The sequence below is a fragment of the Acanthochromis polyacanthus genome, chromosome 15, assembly GCF_021347895.1.
Source record: "Acanthochromis polyacanthus isolate Apoly-LR-REF ecotype Palm Island chromosome 15, KAUST_Apoly_ChrSc, whole genome shotgun sequence".
Lineage (NCBI taxonomy): Eukaryota > Metazoa > Chordata > Actinopteri > Pomacentridae > Acanthochromis > Acanthochromis polyacanthus.
This window is the reverse complement of record NC_067127.1, coordinates 18,929,454-18,950,368: the sequence shown is the minus strand read 5'-3', so window position 1 is coordinate 18,950,368 and position 20,915 is coordinate 18,929,454. Positions and strand designations below refer to the sequence as shown.

The 20,915-nt window shown below is 39.0% G+C and overlaps 2 protein-coding genes across 2 annotated transcripts; one reads left to right on the top strand and one right to left on the bottom strand.

The window, feature by feature from the left end:
• The first annotated feature begins 6,572 nt into the window (after positions 1 to 6,572).
• On the top strand, positions 6,573 to 14,996 carry pdlim1 (PDZ and LIM domain 1 (elfin)). Its single transcript, XM_022196320.2, has 7 exons — positions 6,573 to 6,859; positions 7,896 to 8,047; positions 8,557 to 8,641; positions 9,737 to 9,921; positions 12,828 to 12,976; positions 13,113 to 13,230; positions 14,328 to 14,996. The coding sequence occupies exons 1-7, from the start codon at positions 6,767 to 6,769 to the stop codon at positions 14,512 to 14,514; spliced, it is 969 nt and encodes a 322-aa protein (XP_022052012.1). The 5' UTR covers positions 6,573 to 6,766; the 3' UTR covers positions 14,515 to 14,996.
• Positions 14,867 to 16,155, bottom strand: neurog3 (neurogenin 3). Its single transcript, XM_022196290.2, has one exon. The coding sequence runs from the start codon at positions 16,049 to 16,051 to the stop codon at positions 15,395 to 15,397; it is 657 nt and encodes a 218-aa protein (XP_022051982.1). The 5' UTR covers positions 16,052 to 16,155; the 3' UTR covers positions 14,867 to 15,394.
• Between the last annotated feature and the right edge of the window lie 4,760 nt (positions 16,156 to 20,915).

The window sequence follows — 20,915 nt, the reverse complement described above, 5'->3', positions numbered from 1 at the left end:
TTCGGTGTGTTAGCTGTTTTGATTTCTAGTGAAGACCTGGATGATAGCAGCGGTAAAGGTTTTGCTGCATTTAAGCATATGTTGGTACATTAGTCATCTGTGATTTTAGCACTCAGTGATGGAGCCAGACGGTTTTTATAGGGGTGGACAGGCTGAGAACATTACTCACACTGAGGTGGCACACAAAGTGAGATCTCATTAATGTTTCTGTCTGCATGGCAAACTGCTGCTAAATGCAGACTGTCATATAATAGAACAAACATTTTTTTAAACCCTCGTGTCGTCCTGCAGGTCAAAATTAACCTGTTTTAACATTTGAAAATGTGTGTGGGGGGGTATATTTTCACAGTGAAACTTCTGATGTCCACATTTTCAACATTTTTGGGAAATCTTTGAACATTTTTTGGTGGAAAAAAAGAAACGTTAAAAATGTTTAAGAACATTCACAAAAAAATCAACCAAAATCCAGCAGGATTTTGGTTGATTTTTATGTGAATGTTCTTAAAGAAAATATCAGAAGTTTTACTGATATTTATGTAATCACTTTAGATATTTTTAGGATTTTTTAGAAGATTTTTACTAATTTTTTTGAAAATATTTACAAGAATTTTCTTGCCAAATATGCGGGATTGTTTAAATTAAAACTTTCAAGCAACACCTTTAAGGAATTATTGGAATTTTTCTTACTGAAGGTTTTGCACATTTTTAGAAATTTGGGGGATTTTTTTGCTGAACTTTGGGATTTTTTCAGACAAGGAAACAATATTTTTTGGTGCCCGTAAATGACGACAACAGGAGGGTTATTTCATCCATTATCTACACACCACTTAATCCTCATTCACATTTACACCTATGGATAATTTAGAATCACCAATTAACCTCAGCATGTTTTTGGACTGTGAGAAGAAGTCAGAAAACTTGGAGAGAACAGGGAGAACATGAAAACTCCATGCAGAAATATCCCAGGCCCAGACTGGCACACAAACCGGAAATCTTCTGCCTGCAATCTTCTAGCTTTCTAGTAGAAGTGCTAACCACCGATCCACTGTGCAGACCCCATTTTTTTAATCAGTGTCAGCCTGAATGGATTTTTTCAAAATGTGTAACAGCTGTTTCTTTTTGTTGTTGATATTTTTTATTGCATTGTGGTTAAGATTTAGCTCCCGATCATCATCTCCTCGTCTCAGCTCCTGAATAGAGAAGACTCTGGTGGCAACATGATGTGCAAACTTTGCATGTTAATGGTTTTTAAAGGCTGTGAAGTGGAGCCAAAGGTGGGGCCGTTTGCCACTCAGCTGTCAGTTTGTTATCTGATTATCCTTTTATTTTATGTAGCACATTGTTTAGTCTGAGTGCTGCCAGCCAGGGTGGCATCTTGCTGGCACAGTTCTCCCACATAAAAAAAAAACAATTCAGAATGCTGACATTTGCACATATTATATCACACATGTATTGCGCATCACCTCAGTATCGTATCACTGCACAGGTCAGTTAACCTGGGCAAAAAGGACGCCCTCATTCTAGTCCGTAAGGTCGACAGCTCAGAAGTATGATGTCAGCAGGGGCCGCTTAGCTTGATGTCACCTCAGGTCTTTCCACAGGAAGGCCAATTTTAGACGGAGCTGGGGAATCTATTAAAAGCCGCACCTCTAACTTTGTACAGTCCGATGCAGTCAGTCACACTGCAGAATGCTACCAGCCATCCATCCATTAGCTGCACCCTCCTTATCCAGCAGAGGATCATGGGACAGTGGAGCCTGTTGCAGCTGGCACAGGGCAAAAAGCAGAGTACGCCCTGGACAGAAGAGGTCACCGGTCTATTCCAGGGTCAACACAGACAGACAAACAATCAAGCCCACTCACAATTCCAGACAATTTAGAATCACCACATAATCTACCAGAAAAGCCCGGCAGGCACAAGGAAAATATGCAGACTGCACACAGAGAGGCCCCGGATGACCTGTAAATTCCCAGGATGTTTGATCTGTGAGGCGACATTTCTGACCACTGTACACCAGGTCACCGTATACTGGGAATATGTAGTTGGTTTTGTCTCTTTGTGGGGCTGAAAGAGGATTTTCTTCAGGGCACCAAACAAGCTACAAGCACCACAATGGACGGTTATACAAGTTAATGCTACAATTCATTTCTTTAGCATCTCTTTAAACTCAATACTGTGAGCTAAGGGGGTCTCATTTACAATATAGCCAAGTGAAGATGGTAAAATAGTTAAATTTTAAAAAAGTTGTCTTATCTCATTCTATAGATGGGGTGTCAAACATGCGGTCTGTGGGCCAAAACCAGCCCTCCAGAGGATCCAATCCGGCTCTCTGAGTGTTTAATAATTACAGAAACGACATTAACTGCAGATTGTAAACTTAAAGAACTAGAAATTTTAAATGATTCCTAGAACATGTCAAGTTGTTTTGATCATAAAGTAAAATACTCGATTGTTCATTGTTCTATAGTTGAGTTTAGTTTGAGTGTCTCATTTTTGTAACATTTTGTCTTGTTTTTGTTGGGTTTTTTTGTTTTTTTTGGTCTGACTTCTATCGTTGTACTCACATTTTTGTCATTTTGTTTCTTGTTTTGTGTTTCCTTTTGGTCTTGCTTGTGTTTTTTGTCTCATTTTTTCATGTTCTGCTTTGCTTTACTCGTTTTCTGTATCGTTTTTGTTTTTTTTTGTTTCACACTTTTGTCATTGTTTGTCTCGTTTGTCCATTTTTTTTGTCGCTTTGCAGCTTTTTGTCTAATTTTTGTCTCTTTTTCTCATTTTGTGTCTCATTTTTGTAATATTTTGTCTTGTTTTGTTGTTTTTTTGTCATTTTTGGTCTGGCTTTTATCATTTATCTCACATTTTTGTTGCTTTGTTTCTCGTTTTTTGTGGTTTTGTTTCCTTTTGGTCTTGCTTGCGTTTTTTGTCTCATTTTTGTAACATTTTGTCTTGTTTTCATTGGGTTTTTTTTGTCTTTTTTGATCTCACTTTGATCATTTATCTCACATTTTTGTTGCTTTGTTTCTCATTTTGTGGTTTTGTCTCATTTTTGTAATATTTTGTGTTGTTTTTGTTGTTTTTTTTGTCTTTTTTGGTCAGACTTTGATCATTTATCTCACATATTTGTTGCTTTGTTTTTGTTTTTGTCGTTTTGTTTCCTTTAGGTCTTGCTTGCGTTTTTTTTTGTCTCATTTTTTGTAATGTTGTATTTTGATTTCTTATTGTCTGTATCATTTTTGTCATTTTGTTTCACACTTTTGTCATTATTTGTCTCATTTGTCCATTTTTTGTTGCTTTGGAACTTTTTTGTCTAATTTTTTGTCTCTTTTTTGTCATTTTGTTTCTTGCTTTTGTCATTTTGTGTCTCATTTTTGGAGTATTTTGTCTTGTTTTGTTTTTGTTTTGCCTTATTTAAAGGAAAATACTATATCATTCAGTTCCAGGTGCCTCTGACTAAATGTTTTGTTCCTTTGTAGACACTCTGTGATCTGTAAGTTGTAATGTGTAAATGATAAACTGAGGCATAGTCTTGTTAAAACTGAATTTATTTTTCTTAAGAAATTTCAGGTTGTTCATATTTTTTTGTAAAAAGATAATTCCTTAAATGTGAATATTTTCAGAATGTACTTTTTTGCACTAAAACAAAGGAAACATTTCGAATTGTTGTTATTTATTAGTTATTATGCTGTGATTTTACTTGAGATCCATTTGGGATGTATGCACCCCTGAACCAAAATGAGTCTGACACCTCAGGTCTACATAAATAATTGTGGCTGCTGCTCAGATTCCTGCTCAGCAACATCACGTTTATCTGTGTTGGACGCTTTAAATCCCATTAAGGCGATGATGCTGACAGATGTGTTTTTACAGCATCAGCAGTCTCTCTACTTGAAATGATACACATTGTAAGGGCTTCTCTTTAAAACAAACAGCCTCTCAGACCTTTCGGGCAGCGCTGAGGGGCTTTTTAAGGATGCACAAGAAAGGACGGGTTTCATTCAGGCCCTCTGTCTGGGTCCCTTCTCTCTCTCCACTTTCAGCAGGAATCCTCTGACAGGAATTCAGGTTTTGGGAGCGGCACATTCCACATCCTGGGATTTGAATCGACCATAAATGGTAAGTTTGCACATAACACGGTGACGTAAGGCAGGCCATCAGCCCATCAGAGAGCAGGAAAACAGAAGAGGCGCAACTCCGCTCTCTTTTCACTATGCGCTCATCACATACCATTCATTGCTTGAGTTGTGTTTTTTTTTTTTTACTGTGTTTTCAAATGTATTGATGATAAAACAATTTGATTAATAATGTAATAATCTGCCTGTAACCCTTTGAAAGTGTTACTCTCAATAAAAATTCTTTGTCTAGTCCTTTATTTCTTATTCTTATTCTCAACAAACTGCTTAACCTTCGTGTCGTCCTGCAGATCAAAATTGACCCGTTTAAAAGTTTGAAAATGCGAGAAAAATATTTCACAGTGAAACACTAATGATCACATTTTCAACATTTTTGGGAAATCTTTAAACGTTTTTTAGGGAAAAAAAGAAACGTTTAAAATGTTTATTTAAGAACATTCACATAAAAAGCAACCAAAATCCAGCAAATTTCGCTGGATTTTGGTTGATTTTTATGTGAATGTTCTTAAAGAAAATATTAAAAATTTACTGATATATATATATATATATATATATATATATATATATATATATATATATATATATATATATATATATATATTTAATCACTTTAGATATTTTTAGGATTTTTATGGAAGGATTTTCTCATTTTTTGAAAATATTTATAAGAATTTTCTTGCTAAATTTGGGGGATTTTTTTTTTGAATAAACTTTTAAGGGAAACTTTTTAGGAATTATTGCAATTTTCTTCCTGAAGGTTTTGCAAATTTTCAGAAATTTGGGGAATTTTTGGAATTTTTTTTCAGACAAGGAAACAATATTTTCTGGTGCCTGTAAATGATGTAAATGAGGACAACGGGAGGGTTAAAAAGACCAAAAGCAGAAATGAATTACTTTCTAACTGTCTGCGACATCCAGCCCTAAGCCTTTTTTTTTCCTACCTAAGATACATTTGAAAACTGGCCAAACAAGTATCGGTTTGCATTTTAAGCATTTAATAAATCTCCTGTGACAGCTGGCTTATTTTAAACAAATATTACTCTAACACAAGTAAAGCACGTACCGGGTAGGGTCTATTTACAGATGTTATCATGCAGATTAAAACAAATTTGGCTTACAGCAGCTGGAGGGAGTATGCGAGATAGAATCAATAGCAAAGCTCAGTGACATTAATTATCGATCAGTCAGCCGGGCTTTATTTGTATAGGACTTTTCAACACAAATGAAATGCAGCACCATCATCCAGTGCACCGGTGTGGCTCATTATTACTGTCGTTTTTATTGTTGTTTGGGCATCAGTAGAGTTCTGCTGTAGAGGTGATATCTTCGGCCTTGGCTGCTAAGAAAATAGAATTAATGATGCACAGTGACATCATCTCGTTATAGTTGGTATCGGTCAATAAAGGCTCAGGCCCAAAACAAGCACTGACTGGCAGAGAAAACTTTTCAGGCTAAAGGTTTAGAGCTTGGTTGGAAAATGTGACTTAAAAATGAATATGGTATGTTTATGTCTGTCATCAAAGTGGTCATGGCCTTAGTTATGCAACTTTAAGCCTTGATGCGCTGTGAAGTTGGAACATTGTGGTCTGAGGGGATTGACTCACTTCTGTAGCCAGGATATCCAAGGAGCTGCAGTTTTTGACCATGTTGACTTCATTCTACAGCCTTGGAGGTTACTGCTTGGTCTTCACCTGTGGACCATCAGTGGACCGTCATGATAACAGCAAACAGAACTAGAAAAACACTCAGAGAGTACTCCACCATGGTTGCTCAGTCGTGTGATTTCTGACAGATAAGTCTTGATAAGTCTGCAGCAGTCGATTTGTAGCAGAATCACAGTCATGTGATCATCACCAGGCAGCTGACGTAGTGTTCACTTACTGTCATGGTTAAAGTGACGCTATCTTGCAATGACACAGAAATCTTAAACAAATCAGTTGGTCCAGACTACAAGCTGCATCACTGCCAAAATTGAATGAAATGGTCCTTGTGTCATTTCTGATCTTCCCTGAAAATTTCACCCAAATCTGTTTTTCCGTTTCTGAATAATGTTGCTAACAGACAGACAAACAAATGCCGATCACATAACTCCGCTGTGTAAAAATATGTCACCTCTGCACAGGGGAGACCAAATTTCTCTGCAATCACTTGGAAAAAAAAGTGAATATTTCAGTATCAGCCAAAAATGAGCTGGAAATTATTGGATATCAACAAAAATCCTACATTGTGTATCCCTAAATAAAAGTTCCCCAAATAGTTTTGCTCTTTTTGTGACATCTATTGACAATAAAAACAATAGTCTTAGAATTTATCTTCAAAATATTTTATTATGTGAAAAATGAATAAAATAAAATAAAGTCTATCCAGTCTATTGTTCTTACAAGAAGCTTGACGGAGTGATCCATCGTCTCAATACACGATCTTCGGTGCCTCACTTTATCAGCGGGGAAACTTCCACCTCTATTCGTCCAGCACTAACCTGAGGGTCCTCCTCCTCTGTGCGGAGAGCTGCAGGCAGCAGCACACTCATGACCATCCATTACTGCACATGTCACAGCAGTAGGAAGTGAAGCGGGGATCAGAGGCTGATCTACAGACACAGGTTGAAATTCAGTCTGCCGTTAGAGAGCTCCACGTTATGCCTCTCCGGGTGGTGATTCAGGGTCCAGGGCCCTGGGGCTTCAGGCTGGTTGGGGGGAAGGACTTCGAGCAGCCGCTGGCTATTTCCCGGGTAAGTTAGTTTCAGAGTTTAGTCGCTACTTGTTCAGTGAGTTGAACCACACCTGGACTGAAACTCACCTCAGTGTTTCCTCTCGACTTCACAGAGAAACTCACAGAAACTCAGTTAGCTGCTGTTAACAGAAGTTACCTGAGAGGGTTTTAGCTAGCGTTAGCTAACTCGGTAACCTTAATGTGCTTTTATTGTACTTTTAGGTGAGCTAACGATATTAGTGTGCTGTTAGCCAATGTTTTACTTCTAGCTATTTAAATAATATCCTACATGAACCACAAATATGTTAAAAAATATACTGAACTTTATGTTATTCGGTGTTAATTTTTCTAACGGTCGCCTTTACGTCATGTACAGCGACGTAAAAGTTGTAGCACCTCACTGTGTTATAGAAAAGCTCTTATATGTTATCTACTGGGCTTCTTGCTTCACATTAAAAACATAATTTGTAATTTTCTGTGTAAAACCTAAACTCTGACACCCCTGAGCGTCTCTTTGTTCTGGCTGACAGCTGTTTCTGCTCTTTGTGCTACCTGCCTGGTAAAACATAAAGTTTATGAAGCATCTCATGTTATGATACTCTGATCAGCCACAATACGACTCTCCACTGTGTACTTTGCCTGAGTGGAGGCTGCTGTTCCTGTTGTAAATGTTGTTCCTATGGTCAGTCCACTCCACCCATGGAAAAGTGATTAGGAATTCCTGGAGTGTGCCACTCTATCTTTCTCTTTCTCTCTCTGTGAGCTCCAAGCCTTTATCTCGGACAGAGCGGCCGCCTGAATGAAAACACCTCTCTGCTAGTGGCTCTGCTTCTGTTCACTGTAAACAAAGAAATGTGTGTCGAGGTTCTTAAAGGTCAGAGGCAAAACAGTAGCACAGAAGAACTAAGCCCTGAAGAGAAAATAACATTTCAGGCTACTATTTTACACTCAACTTGTGTTTTTTTTAAAGAATGTTTCAAAAATGTGTGTTAAAATGTGTCAAATGCCAGCCCCAAAAGTTGCTTTTCTGAGCTTTTATGTCTCCTGTGATGCAGGTTAACCCCGGGAGCAAAGCGGCCCAAGCCAACCTTTGCATCGGAGACATAATCGTGGCAATCGATGGAGAGCCGACAGAGAACATGACTCACTTGGAAGCACAGAACAAGATCAAGGGCTGCATAGAGGAAATGGTGCTCTCCATAGACAGGTGAGTTGTATCAGCATGTGTCTGATCTGCATAGCCACAGGCCTGAAAAACAGTGAGTAATCTGAGACGCCTCAACCGCAATCCAGGTGTTCGTCGGTTTACGATATGCTTATTCATTCTGTTTGAGGGCTGAATCTGTCTTCTTTGTTTTCCTTGTTTCAGAGAAGTGTCTGTAAGCTGTGTCATGTCACTGTGTTGCATCATACCTTTCCAGTAGCTGCTGATTTCAAGCAACAACAATGTTGAAATGGATTCTTGAGGCAGGCTGAAGCAAATATGTTTGTTCTCGTTAAGAAAGACTGCGTTGAATGCATGAAGGGTGTGGTGAACGACAGACACAGCAACACTAGAACATACCTGCAAGGGCCCTGTTAGCCCTGTTTGGAGCTGTTCATAGGCAGAAATAGAAATGAAAATTCAGGCCTGTTCTATTTAAACTCGCTGTGTGTAGAATTATTACATGTTCATTGCGTCTTTCAAGCCTTTTCTTTCCTTCCTCTGTTCCTCAGGTCAGAAACTAAATTGTGGTCGCCGCTTTCATCCGAGGAAGGGAAGACGCATCCGTACAAGATGAATCTTGCATCAGAGCCTCGGGTGTGTGTGAACATCAAAGCTGGATGTAGGACGTACTTGACCTTTTTAAAATTACTCCAACTCTGTCATTTACAGTGAAATCGGGAAATCCCATTTAAAGGTAGCCGTAGACTTTCTGGAAGCCTGAATGTTCATTGCTCACTGCGCCTGCAAAGGCTTGTGGGATTTTTTTTCTTCACACTGCCAACTATGAAGTCATTGTTTACTTCCCAACAGGAGGTTTCCTAGGAGACAGTAGTTTATCAGCCAAGCTCTGACGCAAGCCTCAGTTCCTGCCTGCTGAGTGGAAAGTTGAGGCCAAAGTGTGAATTCATGTAGGAAACGGGTGTTCAGGCCTTGTGTGTTTTGCAGGTCACGACTGCTGCGCGTTTTTCTCACACACATAATAACGCATGTTTCAAGCACTTGTCTGGAATCAGGCAGTTTGATGTGTCCTCACTATTTTATTTGCTTTTTAGGTTGTCGTAGCTTTGGTCCCTGCCAGTTTCTTTTTGCAAGTTTACTCGCTTGCACAGACTCTGGGGTATTCTGCAATTTAGATGTCAGATGCTTGAAGCATGAGCTATATTTGGAGGCATTTCCGTGTTCCCACTGTGAAGCATGAGCTAGATTTGGAGGTATTTATATGCCCATTTTTATGGCATGCCATGACGTGCTTGTCTCTAGCTGGTTGGGTATAATCAAAGCAGAATCCATAGTCATGTATTATCCTGTTAAATTATGTGTGACTTTGTAGAAGCTTTAAAAAGAAAATAAGACTGTTTTGGCATTTTCAGTTGAACAAAGTTTCCAAGTCTGCAGATGCAACATTATTACATTCATAGCTAAAAACTCTAGAGATCAGGTGTTTCCACATGTTAAATAATATTCCTAAACCATGTAATCACCACTGTATGTTCACACATGCAAGTGGATAAAACATTTCAAAATAAAAGTTCATCTGAAAGCGTCAAATGTTATGTCCACTGCATATAGTTTGCACAGCAAGTGTTGCATGTTTCAGACAGTATGTGAGTTTTAATTTTACAAACATCCTGAATCTACAATCTTAAAGCGTTAACAGAAATGTAACGTTGATTTTTTTTTTTTAAACAGGAGGTGAAACACATAGGCTCCACCCACAACAGGAGCGCCCTGCCTTTCACTGGTTTTGGCTCCAAAGTTGTGACCAACCAGTACAACAGCCCCTCTGGTCTGTACTCCTCAGAGAACATCAAGAACTTCAACTCATCAGTGGACGAAGTGAAGACCATGGCTGCAGCCAACGACCCCAGCAACATGTAAGATCCACTCAAATGATAGCAGGGACGGGTTCGGTTCAGTCAGGACCGACCCAGATCAGATATTATTATGTGTTATTTCTAAAATTAAAGCTCTGGTAAAGTGTGTCAACATTTAGATTGGAGGATTACAGGAAGACTGGTGCTGTATCCCTTATATGAGTAATATGTTGCTTTAAAATGCCAGTCCAAAATGTATTCTCTACTGACTGCAGTGCGTCTAGACTCAGCAGGTACAGTCATGAAGGAAAGTATTGGCACCCCTAGAATTTCCCCAGAAAATGCACCATTTCTCCAAGAAATTGTTGCAATTACAAATGTTTTCGGTATACATATGTTTATGTCCTTGATGTGCACTGGGAAAAACACAAAAAAGGAAAAGGAAAAAAGCCAAAATAAACATAATTTTACACAAAACTCAAAAAATGGGTCGGACAAAATTGTTTGGCACCCTCAACTCAACATTTGGTTGCACGCCCTTTGGAAGAAATAACTGAAACCAATCTCTGCCTACAACCATCAACAAGCTTCTAACGCCTCTCAAATGGAGTTTTGGACCGCTCTTCTTTGGCAAACTGCTCCAGCTCTCTCAGGTTTGAGGGGTGCTTTCTTGCAACAGCAATTTGGAGATCTCTCCAGAGGTGTTCAGTGGGATTTAGATCCGGGCTCATTGCTGATCATTTCAGAACTCTCCAGCACTTTGTCTCCAACCATTTCTTGGTGCTATTTGAGGTATGTTTGGGGCCATTGTCCTGCTGGAACACCCATAATCTCTGACGCAGACCCAGCTTTCTGACACTAGACGCCACAAAATATATTGATAGTCTCCAGATTTTATGATTCCTTGCACACATAAAACAATGTCAATTTTGGCGGGTTTTTTTTTTCTTCTGCTTTTTTGTGTTTTTCCAATGCACATTAAGGGAATGGACACGTGTACACCAAAAACATTTGTAATTGCCACAATTTCTGGGAGAAATGGTGTATTTTCTGGAAAAATTCCAGGGGTGCCAATACTTTAGTCCATGACTGTTTCTGCTTGGGTCTTCACTGAGGATAGAATAAAAGGTTTTCACAGGCGGCTAAGTAGAGAAATGCTGCAATAAGTTGTGATTTAAATTCACCATGCTACAATTTAATGGCACCTTCAGTGTTAATTTATGGGATTTTCATGCTGTCTGAGCACACTGACGGCATCACGGCATGTTTGCATGTAGCATTTTGTTTTTTTCTGGCTGGATGCTGGGGAACGCTTCTTCCCAGCACTTCCATCAAAAAAGCGTTGAGCTGAAGTGTGTGGGTTTTGTTTCTATGACCACAATAAACAATATCTTGACAACATATTGCTATCTAGCAGCTGTTGTATAATAGGATAGCATTTACCCTAGTTTCATAATTTCTGTCAGCCTTATCGTACGGCTCACAATGCAGAGACACAGCCAGAACCAGCCTTTCTGTTTTCTTGCTCACCAGGGTGACAGTTAGTGTCCGCGTGATTGGTTGCCTGAAAATGAATGACGGTGACAGCGCCAGTGGTTTTCTAAAGAGTCCTGAGATTTTCAGCTGTCATGCTATAAGGTGGAGCGCTCTGACAACAGACACTGGGTGCAGCACTTTTTCTGTAGATGGACACATTTGGCAGCATGTACTCTGTCATCATGGGAAAGGAAAGCAAACACTGGTGTTAAGAAGAAATATATGTAGACACTCTGCCTCATAATTATTAATGCCCATTATGGAAAAAGTCAGATGACTACTTTTTCTCCAGCATTTCTGAATCTTTTAGGAGGTTCAACAGTTATGGAATTTGCAGAGAAAGTTGCAAGTGAAGATAGATTGACTCTGCAGTGGAGGTTTGTGTCAGTATGACGAGCACTGACGCACATACCCAGCATGAAGCGTGATTTATTTTACCATTTTAAAAATAGTTTCTGTACAAACACAACTCTCTATTTGGCTTCAAGTACAGCTTTTTGATTTTCCTCCAGCTCTGAACTGAAACTTGTAGATTAATTGACTATTAGGAATACTAATAGTCTGATTTATCACTTTTTAAAAACTTGGTCAAAGATTTCCAGTGTTTAATCTCAAAAGAAAGAGTCACAGTGTTAATCTAAGTTTGGAATAAGCTTCCCTGGAGCTGATTTCTAAGTTTACTCAGCAAAATTTAAGATTTAAAGGCAGCTCCCTGAAGTCTGGATGATGTGTCTTTGCAAGTCATTAGTAGTGTGGTTGTTGTTCACAGGCCTGTAGAAGTACTCAGCCATAGTCAAATAAATGAAGATAGTTGTGTAACTTTTGTGCAACTTTTAAGACCAGAAAAAGATGAAAATGTACTACAATTTTCAACTGTACCACAATATTAAAAACTACATAATAGACATAATTACTCCACCGAGGCACGCAGCGCAGTTATGTGACAATTGGCGTACGTTTGTCCGTGTGTCTGTTTGTCTGTTTGCAACATTAGTCAAAAATTTTCAGAGAAGGTCAGAAATGCAACATGGGCCACATCATTAGATTTTGGCAGTGATGCAGCTTACAGTCTGGATCCACGGATTTGTTAAAGATTTCTGTATCGTTTCCAGTTAGCGGCATGATGTCACTGTAACTATGACAACAAGTCAACACTATGATGGCTGCCTACTGAGCAGCCTTGGTGGAGTACTGCTCTCTGAGTGCTTTTCTTGTTTAGTCTCCGATCCCACCTCTGTTCAGTACAAAACAGAAGTGTAATCCTTCTGGAATCCTATACAAAAGTGTCTGAGAACAAGTAGAACTAATAGAGAGAAACATTTCCTTTTGCTGTCATAACTCTTAATGTGTCAATAAAAAGAAGAAGTGTTTGCCTCTTAGGAAAGTTTTGACGTTTTGCATCCTGACTCCTGCTGATAATTTCTTTGTAGATCTCCATCAGATCCGTCAAAGTCAGGCAAGCGGCCGCCTGTAGCAGCAGATTCAGAGGTCTACAAGATGCTGCAGGAGAACCAGGAGTCTGATGAGCCTCCTCGTCAGTCGGCTTCGTTCAAGGTGCTTCAGGAGATTCTTGAAACAGGTACCGATAGTTTATATTTTGTCTTCATCAATTAGTAATGTTGGAGTTTTTCGTGTGGCTGTGGGCCACACTGTGAACCAGTGAAGTCTTTAAGTATGTTGGTAACATGTTTGATCTGTGCATGTGACGTTTGTAGGTGACTCAGACAAACCATCAGGCTTCAGGAGTGTGAAAGCACCCACAACAAAGATCGGATCATCAGTGGGAAACGCTGAGAAGTTACCCATCTGTGACAAATGTGGATCTGGGATTGTGTAAGTGTTTTATGATTCTGCTGTTTTACAGATTAGTTGGGCCTTTTGGGTTTTTTTTTGCACTGCACAAAAGAGGTTTATTTATTTATTTACTTACTTTAGTGCATCATCTGAATCTGTACCTCAATCATTGACCCAGATCCGTTTTCAGCTGCTCTTTGACTCCTACTTTCTGACTTTTCTTAGATCTTCCATGCTTTGACCTAGTGTTGTGACTCAGCATAGAGGTTGTTGTCTTTTTGGAGTTTGTCTCCTCCTTGTGGCTGAACTTTAGTAAAAATCACAGAACAGACCAGTTGTCCTGAAGCCTTGCTGCTGCCCTTTCTGTTTAGTCTTACCTTTAAATTTACTTAAATTAGAGCGTTTTCCCCTTGAACTTCCTTAAACATTTTTGTCTGTTCTTAATTTTAGAACAATTTAATATTCATTGTCCCCAGAATTGTCTTTTATCTAGACAGATATTTTTCAAATGACTTCCTACTCTACACCTACACAGGTATTTTTTTCACAACAGAATTTGTCCTCTTTTGTTGTGTAAAAAAAAATCTCGGTCCAAAAAAAAAACAGAACGGAGACAATTACAGTGATGTGAGAAGCATTTCAAACCAACATTTAGTGACATAGCTGCCAGCTGGAACATTTGTTGAATTGCTTCCTGACATTTATGTCCGTCCCCAAAACACCCTCCACATATAAAAGTAAATGTGCTCTTCCAACTTCATAGTCACAGTCTGGAGAAAACCTCCTCCAGTTTCAACATGACACTGCCTCCCCGATGCACAAAGCTGAGTTCATTAAGAGATCAGCAGTGCTTCATGTGGAAGATATGACCTCAGCCCCATCCAACACCTTTAGGATGAACGAACATGAACTTGTCGCCTTTTCACCAAACTCTGATTGAGGTTGATAACTTTTAGCTGAACTTGCACAAAGCCATGTTCCTGAACCTGTTGTAGCAGGATGTTATTGTCTGTGGCTTTAATTGACATGTTCACAATATACTTTTCTCCATTTAGTGTAATCAATCATTTAAATCCAGTTCATGAATTGAGCTTATTTGAACCCACTTTAATGGCATCTTTGTCTTTCCACTTCAGGGGGATGGTGGTGAAGCTGAGAGACAAGTTCCGTCACCCCGACTGCTACACCTGCACAGACTGCGACGTCAACCTAAAACAGAAGGGACATTTCTTTGTGGAGGACCAGATTTACTGTGAGAAACACGCACGTGAGCGCGTTACCCCGCCCGAGGGCTACGACGTGGTCACCGTCTTCCCCAAGTAGAGCGCTCACGGAGCTCGGCCTTGGACTGCACGCCACTACAGGACGCCAGGACGCAATCCAAGACACTGCAACACTTAGCTCGAGCTACTCCTGAGACTATGAAGTGGTCTCTACTCCCACATTGTGCTTCATTGCTGTCACTAGTAGGCAGGACAGTAAGGAACTAAATGTTAAAATGTTAATTTGCACATTAAGTTTGGCCTCTAAGAAAGGAAAATTGACAAATACTGCGAGATGACATTCATTCCTTCTCTCCCTAAAAGTGATTTGAATGACAGCCACTGTGTCTTAGTCATGTTTGTCTTTGTTCATTATGATCTTTTGAATGATGGAAACAATGTAAAATCCAGAGTACTTTTCACCCAAAAGAAGCTTCATGTTTTCTACAGTTTTTATTAAATAAATAAATGTAGTTTTATACAGGAAAGATAACACAAAAACACATCTGAGTATCATTGCCAAATAAATATGTTTAGCTTAAACCCTCTTGTCTTCCAAGATTACTGATTGTGCTTCCTGTTCTTTTAATGACATTGTCTGTGATTGTAATTCAGCTGCAAATACTGAGAGTTCACACATGATCATTTAAGTGCCTTTCAACACACAGAAATTGCCTGAAATCATAGTTGTGACTTTGGAAATGTAATTTTTGCAGATTCTGTTTGGTTCCCAGTTTAAGCGCTTTTAAAAAATACACACTGAAGATAGAAAATGCCACTAAAGTCTTCTACATGAACCACATCATTTACATTAAGGATCAGTTTAGACATCACTGATAAAGCAACATGCCTAAAACGTCTCCAGACAGGTTTTGTAATTCACTTTTTTCAAGACTCATACATAATCTTTTTACCAGTTACACAGCTGAGATCATAAGAAGTCAATAGTGCCAAGTATTTCTGACATCACTTTCACCGCATTTAAAATAAAAGGTCATAGGGAAAGCACTGGATTCATCTCTTCTGAAGAGTTTACAGCTCATTTCATTCACAGATGTGTAAGAGACTCTTTGGTCAGTGGTTCCATATCCAGCCTCTGCAGGTGATGCCGAGTCCCACTCTGCAGAGAAAACACTCCCTGGGCTGCTCAGATCTGACGCCAGGTAGTCCGGCGCGTGTCCGTGCTGGTCGGCCATGCGCAGAGTCTCGGTCAGAGCCCAGATGTAGTTGCGGGCGAAGCGCAGAGTTTCAATCTTGGTCAGCTTTGCGTCGTCGGGCAGCGCCGGCAGGATGCTTCTGAGCGCGTCCAGAGCGGAGTTCAGGTTGTGCATGCGGAGTCGCTCCCTGTCGTTTGCCTTCATTCTGCGCCTGCCCCGCTGTCCGGACTGCTCACATCTGGATTTAGGATGCTTCACTGAGGACGACCCCGCTCCAGCAGCAGTCAGTGGTTTTCGAGGCAGATTTTCACCGGAGGATCCTGAAGCAGCGTCTCCAGCTTCCTTCACGCCGCTGCAGAGTGTTGAAGGAAACCTGCTGAGCGTCACCGCATCTCTGGACGTGCGCAGGCCATCTGGGGCGCAAGTGGCTTTTGGAGACATCCTGTGCAAATGAGCACATTTTTATTTCTAAGGTTGAATATAATCAATGCATAGCCACAGAGAGAACTGGTATTTACAAGAGTTTGCAAGAAACAACTCCAAATACTGCCTTCAAATTAGTCCGATCTCTTCTTCCTTTTTTAAAATTGCTTTTCATCCTTAAAATACAATTTCGCAACTTTTCCACAAGACACAAATTCTTTGTTTTGCTCCTCTAAATATTTAAATGACTCAGAATAAGCACCACTGTCTTAAAAAACATCAACTGGCAGATAAAAACTCCACATAAATGGATGTGTTTGCACTTACTTTTCAAGTCGTGACAGGTGAATCTCGGATCAAGAGGCAGGTAGTTGTCCTCTCCTGTAGCTGGAGGCAGCATACAGTGTATATGAGCAGCTGACAGTGAGGGATGGATGCGCATCTCTGTCATTTTATATGGCCTTTATCTTATCTTCTCGCACTGTGGACGCCTGAATCAACAGCGCCTGTCAAGTGGCCAATCAGCTTCCAGACAGCGTGTCCTTCACCCTCTCCCTCTCTCTCCCTGCTTCTTCACAGAGCTCTATTTCTTTGTGTATTCTTAGTAATATTCATTCAAATGTATGTGTGGGCTAAAGTGCCACAGTTCCTGTTAATAGTTTTCATGTTTTATAGCCTGAGTGGGTTCAAACTTACTTTTTTTTGGATTATGTGAACATCAAGCATCAATAAAGGCAATATTTTTTAAAATCAAGGAGAATTCGGGACCACTGCTGACTCTGGGCTGCCGCTCTGAAGACCGTTTTGTAACTTTTTACTGTTCTTTTTACTAGTATTTATTATTTATCATTTGGCCATCCTTGCAGTCACTTCCCGATTTTGCAAATCAAATGCTTGAAATCTCAGTGGAAACTCCTGTGAGCTTTGCTTAATGTTGGGTTTCATTGCGGTGATATGCTTGTGTTTGATGCCAGAGTTCTCCAGGGGTAACAGCAGGAATGCTACCATGAAGTAAAAGCATATATGTCCATCATAAAGCCGAAACATACTGGTTTCGGCTGGGTTTTACGCATATAAAAATGATCTGGCACACAACTGTAGATGGTCAGTGCTCAGCTTCGTTGGAAGCTGTCAAGGTTTTCAATCAGTTTTGTTATTATTATTTATTATTATAGTCAGTTTTAATACCTCTATTTTAAAGTTTATTACTGGTAAGGTATTTAAAATAGACTGGGTGCCTTATTTTAATGCGCAAAAACTATGGAATCATTGTAAATTCTTAACATATCACTGCGTTTGTTTCCACAGAGATTTTTTTGTTGATACAAGGTTTGAGTTTGCTTTTGCTAATGTGATCAGATCCCTATCCTTCAGAGGTACTTGTAAAGCCACCTTTTACGCACTCAAAATATTGGCACATGCCCTGCAGGGTGCATAGTGACCATGCAACTTGGTAAGGTAGCTTCTAAAATCAGATCACTTGCATCACAGTACTCAACACCTAGGTCTAAAAAACGCAACCAACTCGTCGAGATTATTTTAAATTAGCTGTTTGTTATTAAGCATACATATGCGTAATTTGTGATTTTGCGCACAGCACATGAGCAGATAACGTGGATATTAAAGATTTTTGAGCGGCTCTAAGTTGTTGCTTCTTTAATTTTTGCTGTTTTGAGTTATTGGAAAGAGTAGGTTACCCCTTTGTTCGCTCAGAAAAGCTTACCTATTTCAAAGAAAGGCTCTTTTTTATTTTAAAATTTCATAAGTATTTAGACTAACATTTGCTTGATGCGCAAAGCTCCGGTATTTGGACAAAGGCCATTACGCATGAGGGCAGCTAACAAAGAGGACTTGAAAGGTTGAAACCTGCTGTGTGAATTGATAGTACAAAGGGTCTTTTTGTGTGCTGCAACAATAAAAGCTCGATTTCTCAAGTAATGTGAGTCTATATCTGTGCGCTATGACATCTCCAAAAACCTGTCCAATATCGCCATGATTCAGTGGCGCATTATGTTTTTATGATATTATTTTATGTTTAGGAGGTTAAAGATTAGTAAAATGTGTCAACAATATGCGGACACGTTTCAGCTTCGGTGGGGGAGAGGTAGGAAGCTCAAACATGATTTACAATTCCCAACAAAGGATCACAAAAAGCTCTCCTTAACTTTCTGTCTAAATATGTGTTTTGGGAACAATCTGATAACCATATGCTTTCAATAAACTGGACAAATACACTTGTGAGATAGGAGATGGTGGCTTGCTGTTATAAAAGGCACCAAAAGTCTAAAGTAAACTGAATATTACCCTTTTACAAATAATCATTGATGCCAAATCCATATTCGGATATCACGGACAGGTGTGGGTTTGAAGTTGTCAGTCTCTCTCCTTGATTTTTATCAGTGTGCTGTAGTGTCCTGCTTGTTATGCAAAGTATAGGCAAACATAAGGGCCCAGTTGCTGTGGAAATGGCAGATATCGGAGCAGACTTGCTACGAAAAGTGATTTAACAATATTTAACAATAAACTGAGCAAGCTCCGGAGCAGGTGATACCTGCCCGATGCTCCTGATTAATACTTCCTCTACTACTTCACTTTACAGTCCCTTTTGCTTATTTATTAAACGAAATCTATTTATTATTATTTTAGCAAACAGAGGTACCAGGTGGGGCTTTATTTTCGTCTTCAGCTTTTTGTTTGAAGGACGTTTTGAGGGGGACAATCAAAGTCCAACAACTCGCTGACCAGATTGTTGTCATCCCAAACTAGCAGCGAAGCCATTCAATGTGGCCCCCTCCTCTTCTTCTTTCTGGCAAAGAGCTGCTGGGAGAGAAAAAAGAAAAACGAAACTTCTTTAAGAAAGGAAAAACATCTTAAAAACATTTAATTGCAACCCGGATGCCATATGTACACCTCTTGTGAAACCCCTCAACAATGTGACTGCCTTTTAGAAAGTATGGAGTGCGTCTTTGGAGACGTGTGCGCTTTTGGAGAGGTGCGCGCATCGTGACCAGCATGACCTCGAACACACTTTACACAAGAAGTAATTCACTTTTAATGTGCTTTGGAGTTCCCTTTCACAGGCAATGCATTGTACCTCTCACCCCAGCTTTTGAAGACAGTGTACACCAATTACAGTGGAATAGCTGTCCTTTGGAGACGGTTTGTCTTTTTGTAAGGATTGGAGATTTGAAGCACAAATAGGACTGTGTCTGCAAGTCGCCCCCTCTCACCCAATAAACTGCTCCAGAATGTTTTTTTTTCTTTGTTTCTGATCGCTTGTTTAAGATGCTAAGCCCAGTGTTCATTAGTGGCTCTTTGGGGATAAAAAGAGCAAATGTGAATTGTCTGTAAATGGATGGAGCCCTCAGAGGATGTAAAGCATTAAAGCCACATCTATTTATATATTTATGAAGTAGACAACGAAGATTTGTATATTGATTTTTAGTTTATTTTAATTTGTTAATTCATAAATCTCACACACCAGGATGTTCTTTGTTTTGGACTTTTAATGTGAAAAGACTCACTTCATTCCAGTGAAGTACAGAAATTTGCATATAATTGCAAACCTGAAGGAATTATTTGCCATAAATTAGATACATCCTTTCACTGTATTGTGGATTGTTACTCAATAAGTCCATCATAGAAATGATTATTTAAATAACTGATGAGGGTATTTTGTCAGGTGTCTTTAAGTGTACATATGAGCCCACTGCATTTTTCTGTAGCTCTAGTATAACTCTATAGTAAATCACAAGAAACTGGGAAATTATCTGTGCTGAGTTAAATGTCTGAGGAGGGCAATAAAACCTAAAGTTTCCAGTTAAAGAGTAGGTCACATACACTTACAGAGACTCTGTGCATCACAAGCTTAACACATTCTCTGACTGGTTTGTATCAAAAATGTTGGTCCATCTATACTGCAGAAATATTTGGTAGTACTGCAGCTCCAGTAGTTCTTTGATTGTCTAAAAAGACAAACACATTTTTTCTTTATCAGTACAACATTAGTAACTTAATGCCTTACCAAAGAGCAGAATCTATCTCCACTAAAACTGCTATTAGTCTCAGTAAGTGTCCTCATATTGTTGGATGTGTAGTTACAGTCCTCTGCAGCTCTGCGTCGCTGTTTACACTCCTACAAAGAAAATAACACCTTATTACAAAAGTAGCACCGAATGATGCCTTTCATAGTGTCGGAAATATGGAAACTATAAGTAGGATAAAGGTGAATAAAAGCAGCACACTGGTCGGTAAGCATGGTTTACAGATTTATAACCAACATTAAAGTCCAGAACTGTAGAACTTTAGCTCATTCATTGTTATTCTTTAACCAAGAAGCATTGTCTTCTATATTTGTAATGTTTGCAGAGATTTTGTGGGTTTTAGCACTTTAGATCCAAGTTTTGCAGCATTTAAGTAATTAAAGAAATGAATTGATTACTATTTTAGCACGGAAAAATAATTAATAAATGTAGTTTACAAAATTGTTGTTCAGTAAAATGATGTTCCTCCAATAATTAAAAAAAATATACAATAACTATTGAAATTACATAAAATGTACCTGAAGAATGCTTTCTAACAAACCTGAATGTATAAAATCTAAATAAATTGAAGTCATACTTTAAAATGATTGATTCAAATTGAATTGATTTACTTTGAATGCTAAAATAAACAGGTGGATACCGATTATACAGTTTCCAGTGTTCATACTGTCAGGTATAAATATATTTACATTTATATTTAACCATCTTTATATTGTATATTGTTGCTTTATATTGTTCCTTATGTTATTCTGTTGTTACTGTACAAACCCATACTGCATATATTCTATACATTATTTATGTACCTTGGATATTGCATTCTTAGATGCACTGTTTATACT